A 22,724-nucleotide genomic window follows, 5' to 3' on the forward strand; every position below is an offset into this window, starting at 1 on the left:
AGGACAGGAGGTGGGAAAACTCATTTGGCATTAAAGCCAAAATATCATTTCTGTACATCAGCGTGGGACAGTTTGGGCAGAAGCCGAGAGCCGCCCACGGTGCAGAACAGAGCAGATGAAGTTGAAAGGGAAACCCAGCGGTGGAGCGAAATGATTTAGCACAGCATATGGACCGGCTAGATTGGCGTGATAGAGAAAAAAAAATGACATAACACTGACAAATTTTAGAGGCACAGCGCATTCTGCACACGAAGTTACATTTGTCACAAAACAACCCCTCCTTTTAATGGCACTCTGAGTAAAGCTGCAGCCAGTTATTCATGCTCTGTTAGACAGGATGAACACAACCTTTCCTTTGTGGTGTCATCTCGCTATATCATCGTCGAGGACGTCGGGTGCCGATCTGGCTAAATAAGCCAATTTGGCTGCAATCCAAATTATTATTATTATTATTATTATTTTGGAGAATGTGGTGCAGCATGTGGGCGGGACGAGTGGGATGAGACGGGACACAGAGGCCTTATGCATATGAAATAAAAACGTGTCAGGGCAGGGGTGGGTCGGCTTTACTCACTAGTGAGTCCTGCCTTCAGGACACGGGTCAACGCCAGGTCCAACATGATGCACATCATCTGTTCCCAAGAGAACACACACACTCATCAAAAGCTGCTCCGGGTCATCTGTAACTCCAAGCTGTGAGCGCGGCGCAGGGAGAAAAAAGAAAAAGTTACGGGTCTGGTATCACACTATTTCTTGGCTGCGGTGAAGTGACTGGGGGAGGCAGACAGCTCACCACCAAGCAGGCATCAGTGGCCTCCGTGGGGGGCTGTGGAACAGATAAGGTTGGTGTGGCGTGTGCTGTTGTCTGTACAGCCATCTTTCTGAGGACCAGTTTGAGTTTTACACCCTCGGGATTAGGGCATTGAGGTTCTCACTTCTTTATAAGGATGTTTGAGGGCTAAGACTTGGTTTCAGCCTAAAGGTTACAGTTGGGTTGAGGTTAGGCACTTAGATGAGATGGGGTGAAGGAATGGCCTCACAAAGGTTGCCATACAAATGTGTGTCCACAAGACTATTAATCAGGATGGCACCGCTCCTCCTGTTTGTGATTGCACTAGGCCCTGCGCTTACCCTCCACATCTTACGCCACAAACACAACGCATCTAATAAGCAAAAACAAATGAAATGTATAAACGTATGTAACAACAACATACACACATACACATCTCCCCTCCCTGGTCTCCTCCCATACATCCTCTCACTTACCGGCTGTGTCCTAGTGAATCATGAATACACTGGCATTTGAACTGGTGTAAACACAGCATGTTCAAAGGATTTGTTCTGATCCTAAAAAAAAAAACGTGTTGCTGACTCCATCCATAACCCCCACTCACAAACACAAATACACACGCAAGACCTTGCGTGCAGATAGAGTGTGTGTCTCTGTCCACACGGTCAAAAATCCGACGGGATGATCTGATGAGCGACAGTGTCTCGAATCCGCTCTCTCACAGCTTTATCGTTCTTTTATGGGTTTCAGGTTTGTTTTGTGAGAGTTTTATTGTGCAAGTGATCCTTTTAATGTGATACAGGGCGATGAAAGCGAGGTCATCACGTGTGAGATTCTTTTCAAATGCGAGCTATGAAATGCGGTGTGAAGTAGATATAAAACGTATGAATCAGACAAAATGTGGGTGTCTTCTGGGACAGTAAAGGCCTGACGAGACTTTGTTAACAAGACAATGAATCATCTGGTATTTAGTTGTAGTGTCAGGAGAGAGGTTTCTGTGTGTAAAGTTCATCACGTGTGCAGCTAATTTGCATGTACGCCTGCTCGGGATCTCAAAAGGCCAGTGAAGTTCAGCTGTGGGTTACGCAAAAAGTTGGAATCATGCATGTGAAACTCTGTGTGCCTTCTTAAAAAATAATTACATAAACTGCAGATGTGCAGCTTGTTTGCTGAATCCAGAAAAAAAGGGTAGAAAAATACACCCTATACAAGCAAAAGTATATGGACATTATGTCATTGAATGAGTCAAGTTTATTTTCGAAAAACCTCAACCATATCTCAGGAGCCTTTGCAGTCTGCACACAACATCTTATGTGTTTGGACAGCACTCACGGCTGGCGAGCGCCCCCCATTCATCCCGAAGGAGCTGGACAGGCCTGAGGTCGCTGCTCTGCGTGTAGGCTAGGTCACTCCACGCGTCACACTGGATAAATAATTTATTTTTCTGCCTTGGTTTTGTGCACGACGAAATCTTTATTTTAAAGCAAGGCAAGCATAGACTGTGACACACAATATGATTCTTTCACGGCAGACATCCTGGCGTATCACAGCAGGACAAGACCAGGTGTTACTAAAATCTTTGGCAATGACACGTCACGGCGAGACAGTGCGAACGAAACGTCCCTGGAACTGGAGCAGCGAAATCATCCATTCATTATCTAGCACTGCGTCTCCTGTAGAGGGTCGCGGAGTGCCGGAGCCTACCCCAGCTGCAGTCTGGGTAGAGGCAGACATGTCGCCAGTCTATCACAGGCGGGACTGATACAAAGAAGACACAATTTTGAAACCTGCATGTTTTTGGACTGGGGCGAGGAAGATGGATAATCTGGAGACACTCGGCACAGGAAGGCCACCACTGCACCACTAATATAAATATCATCTACAAAATAATTATAATAATTATCATGTCATCAAGAATAAGTTTTAACATCGTTCATAAAAACTGTACCTGAGCAGCCCAACATTAACTATGAGAAATATTAGAGTATGTCAAACTGGGAGCCCACGTACTTTTGTCCACGTATCACAAACCTGTCACAGTTCAGAGTCTCATGAACGCCACTCTGTTCACCAAACCTGAGCTACTTTAGCTCAAAACTGAGCATCAACAAGTTCACTATAGGAGCTGCGGCCCACTCAGACGTTCATTCATTTAGAGATGATTTGTTTTCTATTAGCTGTCCACAGCAGATGGAAAATAGCGCATGAAAGCTGACATGTGGGACCTTTATGTTCTTTTTCTGTCTCACTGCAACTGTCAAAGAGAACAGACAACTCAGCTGGCACTGTCTGAGGAAGCCTGTTAAATCTGTGTCATGAAGACAGTCTCTGCAACAGATTCACTTCAGTCAGAAAAAAAACAACAAAAAAGAAAAAAAAACTGAAGAAATCACCTCATTAATAGAGTGGCTTATTTTTATCCGTCACTCCTCCCGCCGTCACTTCTATTTGGGTCTTATATTTATGCAACTCTGCTGTGTATTTTTGAACTGGCGAGGAATAACTGAGGCTGTGATCATCGATGACGCAGGTTCAAGGGAAGAACCTGTCACCGTGCACATGTTCCCTGCCCGTGCACACTGGCGCTCGAGTGACAGACTTGTGTGGAGTTGCATTGAGTCGTTTTCAGCTCGCGGCGTTGGGGCACAGCAGGTGTTGTGGGGGAGTGTCTGTGGTATTTCTGTACATTTTCCCCAAGTCCGTTTTGCCCCATGTGAGATTTCCACACAACCTTTCAGCAAAGACATGGAAACTGGCACGCTGACTGCCAACGGAGAAGCCAGCTCTGGGGCTGCAGATTTAAACTTCTTTGTGTTCTTTTCCCTGAAGAAGTACTAAGTTAACTTAACTTAAATAATAATCAGTTATGTGATATTTTCTTTTTCATTACATGGTGACACAAAAGTGGCAACTACTTTAGCCACACTGCAACTGGAACCAGAGATCATGCACAACCTCACAGTGGTCAACTGCTATATGTTTACTTCTTTTAAATGCATTATAGATTTTGTGTAAAGTTCTTTTTTGACAAGGTTACTAATACCTTGCAAAATGAGTTTGAGGTTAAATCAAAGGGGAATAATAGGAATCTGGTTCCAAGGTTCCTACTTTATAATCCAAAATAACAGAAACATACAGACAGACACTGCTGGATTTGTGGAATCACCCTTTAATTAACACTTCAGTGTTTATTCCAATACTGTCGGCTGTTTGCATGTACAGCGCCTCCATTCACAAGACCTGTTTAATTTATAGTTCTTCTGCTTGATAGGTTGCACTTTTTATTCCAACTGTACATGCAACACATACAGGACAGTATGCAACTGTCTCACATGAAAGGAAACAGCATTGTTTGGGGAGACTAATGTACATTTCCAGAACATGAATCCCTTCATCACATTACTAAAGTTAGTATAGAAAATACACATTTCACTGTCTCTGCAGTTTGTATATTTATAATTACATTTTAAAAGCATTACAATCATGTATGTTTTGGCACTTAAGAATAAAACTGTCAGCCTGAAACAGAAATACTGTGTTTCCCTTTATAATCCTTTACAATCCACCAGCATCAGCTACAATATGCCGTACATTTTCAGGAACAAAATCCTTCATGGCTCAAAGTCCCGTTTCACACCTGAGACTTTGGACCCAAACAAAGCTGCACTGTTTCACTGTTGGTTTCAGTCGTAGTGTCTGACAGGTCCACCGTGAAGCCAGCAGATGGCGGAGACGTGACCTGAACTGAGCTGCTGTCAGGATCTTTATCCTAACAAAGAGACTTCACACTTTTATAGATCATAGACTGATTACGAACATCCCTTAAGTTGCCACTGTACTTAACAGTGTTGGTTCATTACTCACTTTTGAGGCTATAATTGTAAAAAATATATATATATATACGTTTTTTACAATTATATGTGTCCTTTAGTACCCTCCATCCATAATAACGGGAAGCTAGTATTACAAACGACATAAAAATTTCAATAGATATTTCAAATAATAAGCATAATAAAGGCACAAGTCTTGGCACAGTTACAGAAATATAGGCTAGGCAATAAGGTGGGTTTTCAAAAAGCACATCAGCACCATGTGTTAGATGCTACAGAGAACAGCCAAGAATTGGCTGAACTTTAAAACTGAAATAAATAAAAAAAATATCTAAAAAATATCTTCAGCTGATTGTTGAATGTAAACAAAAATGGTGATTGGATAAAAATTATGTCTGGGAAAAGTCAAAGGAGGTAAAAGGTTAGACACACCAGAATGCCTGTAAATATTAAAGATGCATTCAGTTTAGCAGTGAGCACGCTCACATACTATAATGCTATGCTACAACCTTAAATGCATCTGTTAGAACTCATTTTGACAATAAACAACAACAAATATTTCGGTCCGTAGGGACCTTTCCTTCATTAGTTCAATAAAAAACAGATACTACAATAAAGTTCCTTAATCAAGGCTTTCCTCGACTACATATGAGGTTTTGATACATAACATCAAAAATGAAAGAACTGTGTGAGAATTCAGTGTTTGTAATGCACAGAATTACAACTGCAAGTATTCAAAAGTAATTCGACACCACTACGTGTTGGTTCTTGGAGCTCGGAGCTATATTTGCTATTTAGACTAAGAAGGAGTTATCTGTCAACACAAAGAGTAAAGACTGACCATGTAAGGTTTTTACGCTAAAAAAAATGTGTGCAAAGAAAAGTAAAAAAGAAAAGAAAGAGAGAGAGAGAGAAAATGGCCTGGAAGACCTGAGGAGAAGTCTTCGAAAAATCTTGTGCGTGGGAAAGAACAAAAAAAAAAAACATCTCTGCACACAGGTTCAACCGACCAAATGTACAAGCAGATAAGCTTGTCAGGTTGAGAAGCAACATTCCTGTTGAAAACCTGAAGAACCAGCAGAGACCCCCCCCAAGCAAAAGTTGAGCTGCTGCAGTGAAGACCGGGGAGAGCAGGGAACATACAAAACCGTCCAATTATTTATGAACTCCTTTTTTTTTCTGTGAATCTTTTCATTTGGCACTTGTGTGTAGTATCTATTGTTTTCTTTCCAACAGAGCCTGGAGAAAAACAATACTCAAGGTCTCTTTTGTTCAAATCTCTGCTCAGCCATGTGAGCGCTAAAAACAAAACTGAAGAGTTGATTTAAGCGCTAGACATTGCTGTGATTTTACAACCTTTAAGAGGAGACACTGTCGGGTTTGCTCTGGGTTCGCTGGGAGGAGGCCTTTCGACAGTGCAGGTACACAGAGAGGGGATGGATGAAGGCCAGCAGGCTGAGCAGCGTCAGGCCGATGTTCATCTGCCGAAGCGTGAAGGGAGAGGGGAGAAACAGCGTGAGGAGGCTTCACAGATAAGACGATAAGGTGACGCACAGTCCAGCTTGAGAACTATACAGCGTACTCACGTATAAAGGATCTCCGTTCAGAGCTCCTTTCACCAGAGCGAAGCAGGGATACTGCAGCAGGGAAAACACGGCAGACAGAGCCATGACCAGGCCGTACAGCTTCCCAAAGTGGCATGACGGGAAACTAGAGAAGAGGAAAAGGATTAAAACCTTAAGAAAATATATGTTTTACTTTAATTAACTCCCCATTTCAAACGGCTTTACTTCCAAAAATGAAAAAGATCAAAAAGATAAATTGATCGACACTCACGCCACACTGAGGAAGGCTGCATTGCCGCCGTAGAGGAAGGAGCGGTTGAGGACCTGCAGGATGAAGGTGAGGTACTGAAGCGGCAGGAACGGGGTGGAGGCACAAACGGAAAACAGCACACACTGCAGCGCTGTCAGGAAGAGGGAAAGGATGGAGGCCCGCAAGTCTGTCTCCTGCTCGGTCTCTCCTGTGAACGTAAAAACAGGCGTGCGTGAGTTAAAAACGCGCAAAGTAAAGATGGAAAGTCAATAAAGCGGCTTACACGTGGTTTATTCCAACCAAACGCTGCACCTAATTTAGTCTTGCAAATAAGAAACCATGGCTCAGCCAGGACCTCAGTGCCCAAAACATTGTCTGCTGAATCACAATGAATCCTGTTACTAACATCTAAGACTTACCACCAGAATTTGTTCAGCTTACACAGAAACATTAAGCTGCCTCTCGAGTGGCATAAATCCAAAAACAATTAATAAAACTCCAACTGGTCTTTTAATACCGATGTGGGAACGTGATTCATTTCAAAGCCGTTACGCTTGTGGCCAAGGGGTTTAAGAATTGATTTTGAGATCCTATTCGCCCGTTCAAAGCACTTCACTTAGAGTGCATGTCAGAGAGACTGTCCTCGTATAAACCTGCGCTCATTTGGTAATCCCGAGGTGACAACATCAGACGAGGCCGAGGTTCTTTTATATAAGGGCTTTTTTGCTCCTAAAAACAGGTCTACACTGATTTTATGATCTTATAACATTTCAATTTGCCAGCCCTAAGCAAATATGTATGCAGACATTTTGTCAGTTCTATCAATATCATTTAGTTTTTAAAATGTAAAATCTCTTTAGTTTGTGTGAACAACACTAGTGTAGGGAACGAAATAATGACTTTGGATGTGTGTAAATCTTGATGATGATATATGTTATCATCCCTTTTGCTTGGGTTTACAGTTCTCTGCGCCGAAACAAGCAGGACAAGCAGGCCCATCACATTCAAAATGAACACAAGGTTCATTCTTTGCGTTGCCAGGCTGCTGTTTAGAGTCTGCTCTACGTGCCGTCTCCTTGACAGCTCCCCCAGGAATCCCCGGTGGCAGGTCTGCTACAGATATTTTCCATTTTATTAAGTGCAAGACCAGGCTTATCTCTTAAATGTTGGTGTTTCAGATAATTTGCCCTTTCCAGTGGTTTTGGGTCATGACTCGTCAGCCATATTTCTGCGTTTGTTAAAACCCGGACAAAGTTGCTATGTGCCAGTTATCAGGGTGCAGACAAGCAGAAGCAGAGCCCTCAGCCCCAAGTGCCCCCAAGCTTGAAACAAAGCCCTGTTACGTAAGCCCCGTAGCCAAAGGAAGCAAGAAAAATTCACTTCTTGCAGGTCTGTAAGAGTTTGTTTCAGGTCTGTTTTGTTTCATTTTTCAGTTATAGCCTGAGTTGGTTTTGTTAATTCAACCTCTTTTATGCACCCAGGAACTCATTTCTGTGTTGTAAATGACTTCTTTTGAATTTTTGATTGCATAAAATCCCTTTTCCTCATAACACTCGAGTATCCTCACGCTCTGGCCAGCTCAGCCTCTCACACTATTCATCTCAGTCGCCGCTAGTGTGTTACCTGCAGCACGAGGTTTCTTCTTGAATCTGTCCATGATGAGGCCGTTCCACGGAGCACACAGCACGCCACACAGCTGGGTGATGGCAAAGGCGTTGGTGTACTGGCTCACTGCAGGGACAAACAGTCCGGTGAGTTGCAACAACAAGTCGGACAAGCGTGCACAAATGCGAGATCACTGGCGACAGAAAAGCTTCACAAAACAGGGAAAGAGTTTTTAAAGTTAAGCTGTTTTTACCACTGGGATTTAAAGAAAGGGAAGTTTAGATTTGTAGTAGAATTCATGCATCGAGACAGCTAAAAAGTGCTTTGTATATAGAGTGAGCTACTCGATCAACGGAATGTGTTAGCATAAGATGAAGCATTTGATGCTTTTTAGTGCTTTCCATGAAATAAGTAAAAGAGAAACTGCAGTTGAGTAAATGTTTATAAAAATATATTCTGGTCATTTACACAAATCATAATTACTACATGTTTCATCGGGAAGCAATGATGTACATTAGTGTGATGTTGAAAAGCTTCAGAAATCATAAATGTAGAATTAGAGTGTGCATTATCTAACTGGATAATCTAGCTAATTGCATATTTTTGCTCATTTTTGTCCGGATTACGAGGCCCTGCATGTGTTTACCCAGCGTGGACTCTCCGGCTGTCAGCCTCTGCAGCATGGGGTTGAGGGTGCCGATGAACAGGTAATGTCTGAGCTGCATCACCGACAACCAGACCAGGTGCCACATGAAGAACCTGGACGTCAAACACTCACGGAAGCTCCTCTCTGGAGGAGGACGGGACAGATCACACAGAAGACGGAGGACAAAGAGGACACAGAAAGAGGACGCAGAAATTATACCAAAGAAATAAGATTATAATATATATTTTTTGCTCTCATATTTCTATGTGCAGACCTTGCTTTGCCGGGACGGCCTTGTTGAGTGGCGTTTCCTCGGTCGCCTTCTGTACACTTCCATTTGCTGCCACCTCTAAGTTCAGACTCTCGGTTTTTCCACAGGTTATCCTGCCAGAGGTCGAAGGTCAAAGTGTGATTATGCACAAACTGAAGACTTTATTTATAAATTAGATTTCCAGTTATAGATTCTATAATCACACGACAGAAAATGCAGCACGATGTTCAATAATAGGTGGGATCATAAAGGAAATGAATGTTTTCTTTTATATTTGAAACTTATAATCCAAAAACGTTTAAAATGTTAAAATACGTATGCATATGTTAAAATAAGACAACAAAACTTCTTAATAAGTTTCAATATCCTGCTCCACGCAAAGAATATGTGATGATGTTTTTACTTGATCATGTTCAGCTGTAGCATACAGAATATGCAACCATGTGATCTCCATGTGTGATCTGGATTCGTACCCGTATGTGTAATGATCAGGCACCGGGTAGGGAATGAAGTTTTTGGGCAGCAAGAAGAAAGTCCTGAAAAGGTGAATGACGCTGCAAGCGGAGAGGAAGAGGAAAGAGGCACGGAGAGAGATGCCTGACTCGTGTAACAACTACGGGGGAAGAAATAGTGGAGATGATCATTAGTACATTTAGGCCGTATCGATATATTTTTAATGTGAGAGTTGTTGCCTTACCTTGATGACAAGGAAGAGTGCTGAGGAAGAATCAAAGGCCCCGTTATAAAGAGTGATGATCGTGGAGCGATGTGAGCCGAACAGGTTTCCCACCTTTAGGAGAGAAATATTTAATTCATTATAAATGAGTGTCTGTGAAGATCTGAAATCATGGCTGGGCATCGTCCTATAGACCATGTGACGTTTTTTGAGGGGCGGGGCTTAACTGGATGCCAAACATCTCAAACACTATAGCCTGTAAACAGCAGTTAGCATATTTTAGTGGACTGTTTTGGCAGGAACGGACGAAAAAACGCATATTTTAGAGAATATACTAATACACATAAGTGGAACCGCTGTGGAGGGTAACGTAGTAAATACAACTTTGGCTTGGACACCGCTGAAACATGCAACTAACGTGGTGTTACCTAGTGGTTAGCATTACATTAACTTGTAATGAGAATACCCTAAATAATGATTAACTTCACATAATTTGTCAAATTTGACAGGACCATCCACCGTACAATGGGCAGACATTTACATGGACCTAACTGAGAAATTCAGAAAAGTTGGATGGACGGGCAAGATTTGCAACAGAAGAATTTAAATAATGACTTGTGTCAATACAAACACGGAGGGGCTGTCATAATCAACTGAAGCCTTCCCAGCAAAGATATTGTTAGAAGTAGGCGGAAAGTAGGGGAGGGTAACATAGTAAATACAACTTCTGCTTGGACACCTGTGAAACACTCAACTAACGTAGCGTTACCTAGCGGTTAGCATTAGCATTAAATCCCCTAAAAAGCATAAACTTAATGTAATTTCAGTCACAGTTTATTCCAACCCATGACATTAAACATGCTGAAACTTTTGATGCATAAAAAGTGTGTGTGTTGTTTATCGTCTCACTCCAATCCTTTCTTTTAATCGCCGAAGCCAAACCAAAGTTATATACGACTGGGAGTAGTTGGTATGTGACAAAACTTGAAAAAAGTGACAGCGTTCACCTCAAGCTTCCCTCTGTTTTGCCTCCAGCTAACATAGTGACGTCACAGTGACATAAGCCATGAAGGAGTCTATATGCATCCAGCCTTCTGTCTTTTAGTGTGAAACAAACTCTTCTCCAGAGATGGAGGATGTGGTTTAAGACACTACTACACAGTTCAGTTTCATGAAAAGTCACGGTTCCCTTTAAATATAAAATAAATGATTTTCTTCCCACAACATCATGAGTTAGAAAGTGGATTCAACACAAAACACACTGAGGACAGGCTCTGACTCTTGTCTTTTGTTATTAAATCTCAGGTCTAAAAAGATAGCTTCAACCATGTTTCTCAGCCTGTTTTCCTAAAATGAAAAATGTTGCAGACAAATAGTTCTTGGTCCAGACAGAGCTCAGAAATATTTAGCATGCAGGCTCAAGAGCTTTATCGTCAGATTTGTCAGGATGTAACAGAAGCCTAGAGATTTAGTCCAGCTGCTTGCAATTGATAAGAGACATCCACTTTCATGTTTCATTTAATTTGCTATAAATTACTATTTTGATTTGATTAAACATTTTCAGTTAATTGTTTTATATTTGAGGTTTTTACCACGTAGGTTGAAGAAGCAATTTAATTCGGCAGCTTGAAGGTCATCGCAGTTTAATTAGCAGCATGATCAACTGAACAGTGAAGCAAATCATCAGAAGACTGATTCAATCTGACAGTAATATTTATTCTAAGAAAATGTTCCAGTACCTGCATGTTGGTGATCAGGAACAAGATGCCGCCCACAGCCAGGAATGAGAGAGCTGGGAACAGCAGGTTGGGCAGAGCTGATGGAAAAATAAGAAGAATTATTTGCAACCCCTTTGCTCTTCCTGGTATTTACTGACAGGCATGTGAGAGGGCACAGAACGGACAGACAAGCATTTTTCACCTGTAGTTGAGAAGGCCACCATCAAGGTACCGATGGTGTAGAGACATCTAGTGAGAGGGAGAGACAATGTTTAAGAGGATTAAAACTCGTTAACTACAGGTTGGTCTGCTCCTGGCTCTGTTTGGAGAACCTTTGGCCGACATTAATTTCATTATCTTTGGCCGTCCTGAGCAAAAAATCTGTTCTCGTCTCCACCTGCTGTCACTAGTCCAACTATTTGCATTCCATGGCTCTTTATTTTCATTCCACCCTCTTTTAGTGGAAACATCTGAGTGTTTGCTTTGATGGATTTAGTTATATCTGGGTTACCAAAACAGGCATGTGTTAATGTATGAACTTTGAGCAGAATGGGAGGATAGCTTAGTCACGGAATCTGAACATCTGAGCGTCTTGAGTCCCGTCATTGCTGACAAATGGTCTTGACCTTTGTTTTTCTTTATTTTTTTCTCACTTTTCATTTTTCCAGTTCCACATACTTAAGCAGCTGACATTTGATTGAACTTCACTGCTTGTTTTGAACTCCTATCTGGAGACCTCAGATACTTTACATCCCCCAAGATACTTTCCACATTTGCTTCTTCCTTTCTCTGTTCACTATCTGTTTAATCTGTCCCTTTAACTTCACAGGATCCCACACTGTGTATATATCTAAATGCAAAGAATGGAAACTTAAACAATACCATTTCCTCGCCACTGTTTGACCAAAGTCCTCCCTCCTTGAGTCTACAGATAGTACTGAAATCTAAAAGATTTTAAACCGCTGGAGAAAAATAGAGAATCACAGCAGCATCAGATTAGTCTGAACATGCAGACAGAGTTACAGCCATGCAGGAAAGGGGAAGAGGGAGAAGGACCCTTTGACTGTAATGAAAATATGCTTGGTTTTGTAAAAACAGAAGATTTTGAAAGCCCCACTACTTCACAATCAAAAGACTGAATCTTATAGCAAAAGTAATCTGCTACAAACACAAAACACATAAAGGAGTTACTCTATTTTTTGGTACGAAAACTATTCATGCAAAACACTATAAAGAGAAAAAAGTAAATTGGTATTTAAGTTCATCTCTGTTTTATTGATACGTCATTTAATCTGAGCCATATGTCAGCAGCAAGCATGTAAAACAGAACACCCTCGAAGACAGACAGACTGAAAATGAACTGTATAAATTAGGAAAATCTAAACTGAATAAAATGAGTTTTGTTTTAATTGAAACACTATGTTGTGATGCTGCTCTGGTGTCCTCAAAGAATTTGAAATTGTTGTTGTAGAGCGAATCAAAATGAATCAGATCCACCTTAAATCAGTGTGAATTGTGGGCAAATTGTGATGTCTAATAGCACAGAATTAAATGATGCTTTCAATCTCGTCTTAAAGAAATCCCATTAAATCATCATTTGGATTAAATCTTCACTCCCCTACTAGGTCCCTGTGCATTTCACAAAAAGCTACTTGTTACACCCGCCACCGATAGCTCATAGTAATGAACAACCACTTGTTGTTATTGTTGTTTACTAGTCAGTGTCATTTCATTTCCAGGTGGGCTTTAAGTCCTCTATCCACTTTATAGGGAGTTTGACCTCCTCCCCCTCTGGCCACTGCTACAGGATGGAAAAAAAAACAAGGTCTCTTTCATCCCAACTTTCTGGGCTAGGCTCGTCTGTACTCCCCATGCTAGTTCTTTCATGCTATGCACTTATTTGTACATATTTTAAACATTGTTTTTACTTCTCATTTCTCAGTGCTATGCAATTCATGCATTGTTTGCGCTTCTATCTTGCACTTTAATGTGTCACGTTTTATTAATAGCATTTTTATTAGTAGTATTTTATTAATTTTATTGTGGTTATTGTGTTCTGTTGATGCCATCTGATGTTGTCTTTGTCCACTGTGTCTTTGATGCCGGCTGCAAAATGAATTTCCTTCGGGATATCAATAAATCTGAACTGAACTCTACCCGGAATGTGCATAAAGATTCCTTCAACTAATTGCTCCAAATTCATTAAGAAAATGGACTCACATTCCGAAGAGCCGAGACACAGTAGTGCCGAAGCGGTCGAAGAGGAAACCGTTGGGCAGCGTCAGGAAGTTATTCATAAAGGAGGCGATGGTGAAAATGAGTGAGAACTGTTCATCTTGTCCACTGCAGTCTGTAGGTAAATAAAAATAGATAATGACAGAATCAGTGTTCAGAAACAAGCGGTTAAACATGAGACAGTGAAGTGAGAGGTCTGATGTTATACATATACACATATCTACACCGATCAGGCATAACATTAAAACCACTGACAGGAGAAGTAAATAACACCGACCATTTTGTAACAATATGTCCTGATGGGAAACTTTTGGATCCGTCATTCATGTGGATGTTACTTAGACACCCCCACTCCATGGCAATGACATCCCCGGCAGGATGACACACACACACAAAAAGTGTTCAGAAACAAATCAAAAAACATGAAGAGCAGTACAAGGTCTTGACCTGGCTCCAAATTCACTAGATCTCAAACTCATCAAGTATCTGTGGGATGATCCACAGATCCCACAGATGATCCCCTCAACCCATAGGACCCAAAGGCAACCACTAATAATATTGTGTTACCAGACAAGACAGGACACCCTCAGAAGACCCATGATCACTCACAAGGCACAAGGGAGACCAACACAATATTAGGTCATAATGTTATGCCTGATCAGAATATATATTTAATTAGAAATATATATTCAAACCCCGGTGCTTAAAAGGACAGTATGACATTACATTTAAGAGATTATTAGATATAAAGGAACAAAGATGGGGACATCAAACTTACCTAGAGTGTGGGTTGAGTTGACTGTGGTGGTGTTGACACACAGGGAGCTGAAGTAGCCCTCTTTCTTCAGGACAAAAACAAGGGAAGCCCATCCAAACACGGCCCCGGCAAAACACAGACACTCCACCAGACCCGTAGCAAAGGTGAGGTAGCGTCGCACCATCAAGCTCTTCTCTGATCCCGGCATGGTCCAACACACTCACACACAAACGCACACAGCTGAACAAGCGGCTCTGGTCACTGCACCTATCAAAGAAGAAAATAAAAATGAGAAATGTTTTGGGTTCTTTCTTTGAGCTTTAGGTCATGACGTCAGTCAGCAAGAGTAACTGCTAATGTACATCTGAAAGAGCCCGTCCCAGAGGCCATCGGACTAAATGGAAAATGGAAAAGTTAAACAAGCAACACATGAGCTATAACTGGAAACGACCGGGAATGAAACATCCTGTTTGAATCCAGACCACTGGGTCACGCCTCCTTCAAAAACAGACAAGGACTGGAAAAATTCAGAAGCCGATATGTAGCGTCTGATCACGAAACCCCGGGTTCAAAAACAGACTGAAACAATTAAAGCAGGCAAATAAACAGTGTTGCAATATCCTGCGCTGCACTAGCACTCACAGTTAGGCCTCCGAGAGTGTCCCCACACGCTCTGACAGACCACAGCCTCACTCTCTTGCATTAAATAGAGCCCTTCCTTCCTCTTTCTCATAGTACCCTCCTCTTCCCTCCCAAATGTTTTCCTCTGTCTCAATCACCCTCTGCCGTGCAGCACAGAAAATCCCTCTCCTCAGGGAGCTAGCGGCGGCAGAAAGTAAACACTCCTGCACTCCCAGGCAGGCCGTAAAGCTGTGCCACACAAGCTTTGAGACATACTCCAGATGTGGATGCTGGGAGCGCTGGCCAGGCCCGCGCAGTCATAAAGTCATGTGACCTGTCCCTGTGCGTTATAACTAGGTCCATATGAACAAACCATCGTTGAGCCCTATCCCTCCTCGACAGGCTGTAGAAAGATGCTGCAGTGAACACATGACTTCCCACAAATGCTTCTGGCTACACAGTTCACAATTAGTGGTCACCTCCTGCAAAGTAATCTATAGTTTTTACACTGAGACAAAAATAATAATTAAAGAGAAAATTTAAAAATCTCTTGGTTGTTGTGGTTCGCTTAAGGCCAACAGTCAACCTGGAAGTAAACATACCTGACAGTTACAGTTACTTCTGCAGAGAAAAAACGAGGAAGCGTCTTTGTCTGTCAAAAATAAGCTTCTCTGGAAGTGTTATTTTTTTCCCGCATGAACCCCTGAGAGTTAAAGGTCGACAGTTTGCAAACAACAACAAGACAGGAGCTTTAAACACTGATACAGAACATTTCATATGATAGAACTGCCAGGAATTACACTGACACTTCTGTTTATATGTAATGGTTGAGCATCAATTAATCATTTTATCCTGTTTGACATTTGTGTGGAATTTTGTGCTCATTTGATTTTTGATTGGTCGAGTCGTGAGGTCGTTGACCGACGGCTGAGTACATGTGGTCACTTCATTTTTGACTCCAAGTGGATGTTTGGGGCACAACACGTTGCCTACGTTCCTAATATTTAACACAATGCACTTATTTATGATCATTTTGTTGTGGTGTTTGGTTCAATACATATATCTCATTATATATTTGTATTCATTTTAAGAGCAATACTCCTATTAAAGTGTGTCATTACTGTACATATGTGCATTCAGCCTGCACCACCTTTTTTCCATTTAACTACCATTTAACTCTACCAGATTAACGTTGACTGGTTTTTCACCAAACAGTAGTTACTTAACCTTAATACAGTGAATGTAAATACATTTTGTTAATATATTTACTCTCACAGAGCCTTTTTATCTCTGACCTTACTCTCTTGTGTATCTAGTTTGTATTTTACTGTCTTGTTGCTGCTGGCGGGCTGATGCTGTGTCACCGTTGCCATGGCAGCAGTCAGAGCACACACGCTTACATAATGTTCATTAGCAGGCCCAGATACTCTGCATATTGTCCAGCTCTCGTTCACTTTGATGTGTGTCTTTTTGTCTCAGGAGGATCCAGCAGCTGGTTTACGGTGAACAGGGGGTTGAGTGTGGTTAGTGAAACCCTGCTATACAACCTCAAGATGTATAGTTGACCAATATCATCATCTCGTCACAAGACACAGATCTATTTACACACACATACAGAGTGTGGCACGCAACCACAGTGTGCGCACTTCCTTAAACCAGTGATGAACTGCCAACAGGCATCACTCCCTTATATGTGGGTGTAGCTTTAGCCTCGAGACACTAACCCCAAAGACCAGCGCAGGTCTTGAAACACATGACTTCTCTCTAAGCACAAGCAACTATAGGTTAACGGACAAAGATGTCGTTATGTGATATTTTCATAAAAACAGCAATGATTGAGTCTTTGTCACATGTGTTTGAAGCAATGTGGAAACATAAAGGCCATACTGTTGATCTCCTTTATGGAGATATCATGTGGAGTGCATCACTTTGACCTCCAAAATATAGTCACTTCATCCAGGGGTCCGAGAGAACTTAAGCCAAATTTGAGGATATTCTATCAAGACGTTATTGAAACATCCCATTCATTGGTACTGTTGGTATGTCACTAATATTACTCGGTGTTGGTAGAATATTTTCTAGAATATTTTATTCACCTCACCTCATATCATAGGGAAGGTCCACCAATTTGGCTCTGTTGGATTTCTGAAAGTCTAGCGTACCTTAGCATGCAGGCTGTAAGCAGACGAGGAACACCAGCTTTAGTTCTATAAACATACTAAAATAATTAGTCATTAAATATTTTATTAAATCAGTGTGAAACAAACGTGTAAACTAAGGTTGGTTCACTGGGGTCGTGGCAGCAGATTATTTCTGTTGGTCGTCTTTCGATTGTCCCACAAATAAAATAGTGAATCACTGATTTTAATGTTCGCCTTTTGTAATGGTTAAGTGGGTTTCGTTATCTTTAAACAGACAGGCTCTTTCAAATTCTGTGATAAGTTAAGGCTTGAGGCCGTGGCTTAATATTTCTAAGACAGAAATTGTCTCATCTTACAGTGCAACAGTAAAAACAGGCTCATTTATTTCTTTTCTTTTTTTAGTTTGACACCACATTTGGATGCAAGAGCTCACCCCAAGATCAGGATCAATGTAAATTAATTAGCATTAATACTATGCTGGAGACTGAAGGTTTGGGTATTCAGACGGTTCAGTTTAGGTCACGAGTGAGTGTTTGAGTAGTTTTCCAGAAAGTGTCTATCTAAACTGATTTCATGTTCTCTGAAGTGATGTAAACATACGCGTTTCTGTATTTGCGTAACCGTCAGTCAAAGACTCAACATTCATGCCATCGGGGAAAGTGCCAACATCAGCAAGTTCTTGGGCAGTGAATGATCAGATGTCTTCATTTTCATGCTTTTTAAAAAATGAAGCCAAAATAGAGACAGACCACGGGATCTCTTTCTCCATATCACTTCTTCTTTCTGAAAACTTTCTGAAAGAGAACGCTAGAGATGAGGCGCTACATATGACTTATGAGATCATTTGGTGACACCATCCCAAATAATGGGAGTGATTTTCCTAATAACAGGGTTCTGGTGATTATGTGTGGAATCCCTCAGAGACAAAACGGATTTGTGTAAAATTTAATGACACCTGTGAACTAAATGGAACGCAGTGAATTGAACTGAATGTGAGGTTCAAGGTATTAAGTAATCAATGTGCTCTTGTCCTTCATGGGTTAAACAAACGCCTGGTTAATGTTCAGGAGCACAGGCGCTCAGAAACTCCCCAAACCGAGGCCAGTGAGAGTCAGTCCTGCATGTAAGTACGTACTTACATGCAGCGAATAGTAAGGTCAGTTTTACTGTAGTTTGTGAGTGTACATCTTTATCGAGTGAATACCATAGAAGGCCTTAATGATCCTGAACAGGAAGAATACAATAAAGTTAGAAATATATGAACCGTCGATCAATTCATTTTAATCGCTATTTTCATTCCCTATTTGCAATATTTTGACGTTTTTTAAAATGAAGATTGCAAAGCTAAGGTGACAATTTTTACTGTTTAAATATGTGCAGCAACCCCTTCCTATAAATCACCCTTTATGGGATATGGGACTTCTGCATGTTCCAAGCTACGTACGGTCTTTTGTAGTAAAACGGTGCACAGTGTTTCCTCTTATTGATCTGCCCTGGAAAAACTGTACGACTTCAAGACTAAAACTAGAATAAGAAGATATCTTCTTGTTTTGTCTAAAGCCCCAGTGTTGAAGCCTAGATCTCATCAAGACCAGAGGAGGGGGGGATTGTAGCAAGCACACCATGTGGCAATATTCACATGGGTTCTTTGCTACTGTTTTGAAGACCATATCCTTTGAGCAAACGTAAATATCACTATAAAAATATAATAAGGCTTCTTGAATATTAGTTTATATAAGTTAATATTTCGTTTCATTTAAATAAATAAATCTATCCAAACATCTGTCAGCTGCTGCGGGTGAGTTCAACAGATACACTGTATGTAAAAGACGTTATCCTGGTTTCAGGCTGCTGTTAATGTAAAGCAGGAGCAGAAATTTCATTACTGTATGTTATATAATAATCTGACTTGGTGTTACGGGCAGTTCATTGCTGCTTGGTGCAGTATCATCAAATCGCGGGCCAGCCTTGACAGTCTTCTGACAGTCCGTGCACTGAACTGTATCCCATGTTCACAGCCGTGCATCACGCCAGAAGAGTTTCAGATCTATTTAAGCACTACAGCCTTTTGATGTCTTTGCATGGGAGGATATACACTTACGTGGCGTTGTGATCTCCTACCGTGATGCCATTGTCCATAAAAATCCACACATTGTTCGTTCTGAGTTTATGTCAGATGTATGGAGCTCCAGGGATGAGGGGAGGGTCCAGATGACGTCAAGGGAGAGGCACAAGAAAAAAAAAAAAAAAAAAAAAAAACTCTTTCTTCCCACTAAAGCTGCTCTGCTGCTCACATCCATATGTGAGTCGACGTATCTCCCCCAGGTCCAAATGCTCTAAAAAAATAAAATAAAATAAAATAAAATAAAATAAATATTACGCCTGGTTTAAGTTTGGATATTATATTTAAAATAAATAAATAAATTGCACCTGTTGGGATGGACTCACCACGGGTTTCATAATTTAACATTAATTCATTCATTAATTAGTCTTACACACTACATCCAACTCTTCTGATAGGAAGAGCTCCATAATTAAATGTAGATGTAAAAGTAAATTAAAAGTAAAGCACATTCATTGTATACCGTATTTGGTCGTGCAACGTTATTTAACTGCTGCTGTGAAAAGAAGACGACACTTGGTCTTTTGGCGCCCCTGTGTGACAAAATATAACATTGCATTAACACATGTAAGTCAGTAATAGTGTTTCTCATGAATAAATACAGTGGGTCCGATAGCTGCGGTGGAACCAATGGGTAAAGAAACGTATGTTACATAAGAATAAGAAAATGCTATAGTCTAAATAATATACAAATAATGCATACAATATAATATTAACAACTGAATAATATATTTATGTATACAGTGTTTACATTTAGTTATACATGCATGGGTTCCATCTAAACTGTATAACACATTGGACTTAGAGCAAAATAATATAAGAACAAGAAAATTAAAATAATCAGTATATTTTTTTCTGAAACAACATTTCTATCTGAAATGGAGACCATTTGAGCTATTGTTCCACAACTTCCACTTAAGTAAAGATACTGATCACTTCTCTTATGACCTCAGACCAATGGCATGATTAAATGTGAAGTCGAGATCCTTCCATGTGTTTCGCAAGAGGCTGGTCATGTCTTTTATGAGTTATACAGTTTCTATGATGTGGTCTCGGTCAGTGGGTGGGTGGGTGCAAGGATAAACTGATTAGGAAGACTGGCTCTGTCACTGGATGCAGACAGGAGTCTTGGAAACTGGGGTAGAGAGGTGGACTCTGGACAAACTGTTATCAATCATGGATAACCCTTACCTCCGTCTCCACCATATACTGGACAGACAACGGAGAAGCTTCTTCAAAAGGCTCAGCAAACTTTGCACGCTACAGGAAGTCTATGCGTGGCATCTACGAAAATATTACGGATATTTTTAACAGAGCTACTATAGAACCTGTAATTAGGTATGGAGTCTGACAGGAACCTGACAATTAAGCACAAATATCAGATCAACTCCCTGGTGGAGACTGCTTTTAAGATTATGGGGCTGCCTGCCCTACCCTCTACACAAGACCTGTTTGAGCAGGCTGCTATCAGGCAGACCAACAACACTCTGACTGACACGTCACATGTGCTCAGTTGAGAGTAAATTTTTTATTAAACCCGGGAAGAAGGTATAGGGTTCACCTCCTCAAACATAATCACCCTTATTCTCTTATCAATCAAGCTGATTAATGAGCGGCCAGGAGAGGATGAACAGGAGGGGCAAAAGAGGCACAGGTGATATTTACAGGATGAATGTGGTATGTGTGTATTTTTTGAATGTTTCTATGTTTTTTATTGTTTTTTTTTGTTTGTTTGTTTGTTTGTTGTTGTTTTTTTGCATTGCCCTACAACACTGCCCTCTCATCCAAGACGTCCCGACAAATAAAGAAACCTTGAGCCTTGAACCTTTCTTGCCACAGGCCTTCAGTCTGTACAACTCCTCATCTGTCTACACACCTGGATTTATTCCATCACAGCAGCCAGTCAGAACATGATTCATAGTCAAGGCTGAAGATTAAGATGAGTTGAATAGAGTCATGAAAAGAGACACCTTTAAGATCAGGCTTTAAAGCTGTCTTAGTTAGGCCTGACTCAGGTTTAAGCTCAACAATGCTGTGTGCAAACATGTCAAATGTGTCTGCAGACCTGAAGAAGAATCCAGTTTCTTTCACCATATCGTTCAGAGAGTGGCGGCAGAATCTGTTGGGTCTTGTTCTTAGAAACTTAAATAAACAGGTAGTGCTGCTCAGTCATTCATGGGTTAACCCGTGCGCCCCTGAGATCGAAACGTTATGTTCAAACTTGCATGGTTTCCCATGGATGGCTGGGAAAGTCATAAAAAAATGACTGACAGTTACTTCCTGTTCTCTGACATATGAAACACTTACACATATCCAGTTCACCTGAGGATCTTGGCTCAAGATCAATCCTTTATAATACCTCTGCTGTCTCAATGACAGACCCATGTTTTTTTCCTGACTTCATGTTAAAGCCAAACCCTCTGTAGCCTATAATCATTATGGATGCAATATGAGAAGTTAGTAACTAATGATTCACAAAGAACAAAGACGTCAATTCATGCTTTTCATCTTGTTGAAATGTTTCCCCCGAATGTGCTCTCCAACCAATTAAATAGTCATACACGGACATACATTAATTTCCTCAACGATAACCACTAATTTTAACTATTTTTTTGTCCTTAAAAGGAAGTTCAGAATATGACAAGAAAAGACACACACATCTTTAGGTAAGTGATAATGAATGGCAGGAGGCACAAACAATAATTTTAGATGCAGCTTCAATGAGCTACAATTTAACCCCACCCATGGAGATAAACACGCACACTCACTCTCGTTACGTGTCCCCTAACCATAACCTAATTGTAACCCTTATCCAAGAACAAGTTGAAACATTCAAAAAAGTTATGTGACCAAGAAAAAGGGCCTCTTCAGGCCAAAACGACACCACACTTCTTCTTTTTTTTCTTTGGTTTGGCGTCAAATCACCCGCATACGCACAGACACGCTGTTATCCATCGCAGTCTCAGTGTCTATAGTGTAAACGTACATCTAAATGTAAATAACTGCCTCTTTGTTTTCAGTACCAAGGCGGTCACATCCGAGGTGCAACCGATACAGAGATGTGGTTTTGTGATTGGGCCACAGGCAGGAGGGAGGCAGAGAGATACACAAGAAGGCGTTGACATATTTATAGCCCCCCAAGATGTAGACAGAAGAGTGGAGAAGGAGATAATGACAGACAGAGTGGGAATAAAGATAGACATTTATTTTTAAAACCATCTGTTTTGCGTTGAATGAGCCGACCAACATCTAGTGTTTTGCTGGTTGGGTTGAGAAGCTACGCTAGGCTGGTTTAACCATGTTTCTACTTTATTTTGTATTTACGCAAAATTATGTTGTGGAAGACAAATTTAAAACAGAAACTTAGGAAAAAAAGATCAATTTCTGAGTTTTTTCATTTACGCATTGACTCCATTTGCTGGAAAGGAGACTTCTAATCTTAATTTTATAATACAGTGTAATAATCAAAAATTTACATTTCAGTACATTTCGGTACA

General features: G+C 40.9%; 1 protein-coding gene across 1 annotated transcript; it reads right to left on the reverse strand.

Moving 5' to 3' along the window:
• Positions 1-3,943: 3,943 nt before the first annotated feature.
• slc43a3b (solute carrier family 43 member 3b) lies at positions 3,944-15,110 on the reverse strand. Its single transcript, XM_047585597.1, has 13 exons — positions 14,986-15,110; positions 14,365-14,610; positions 13,572-13,701; positions 11,554-11,600; positions 11,373-11,449; positions 9,655-9,747; positions 9,431-9,570; positions 8,961-9,070; positions 8,687-8,830; positions 8,059-8,166; positions 6,457-6,643; positions 6,207-6,330; positions 3,944-6,101 (listed from the first exon to the last, which is right to left on the reverse strand). The coding sequence occupies exons 2-13, from the start codon at positions 14,549-14,551 to the stop codon at positions 5,979-5,981; spliced, it is 1,470 nt and encodes a 489-aa protein (XP_047441553.1). The 5' UTR covers positions 14,552-14,610; positions 14,986-15,110; the 3' UTR covers positions 3,944-5,978.
• Between the last annotated feature and the right edge of the window lie 7,614 nt (positions 15,111-22,724).

This window comes from Mugil cephalus, chromosome 5 (genome assembly GCF_022458985.1).
Source record: "Mugil cephalus isolate CIBA_MC_2020 chromosome 5, CIBA_Mcephalus_1.1, whole genome shotgun sequence".
Classification (NCBI taxonomy): Eukaryota; Metazoa; Chordata; class Actinopteri; order Mugiliformes; family Mugilidae; genus Mugil; species Mugil cephalus.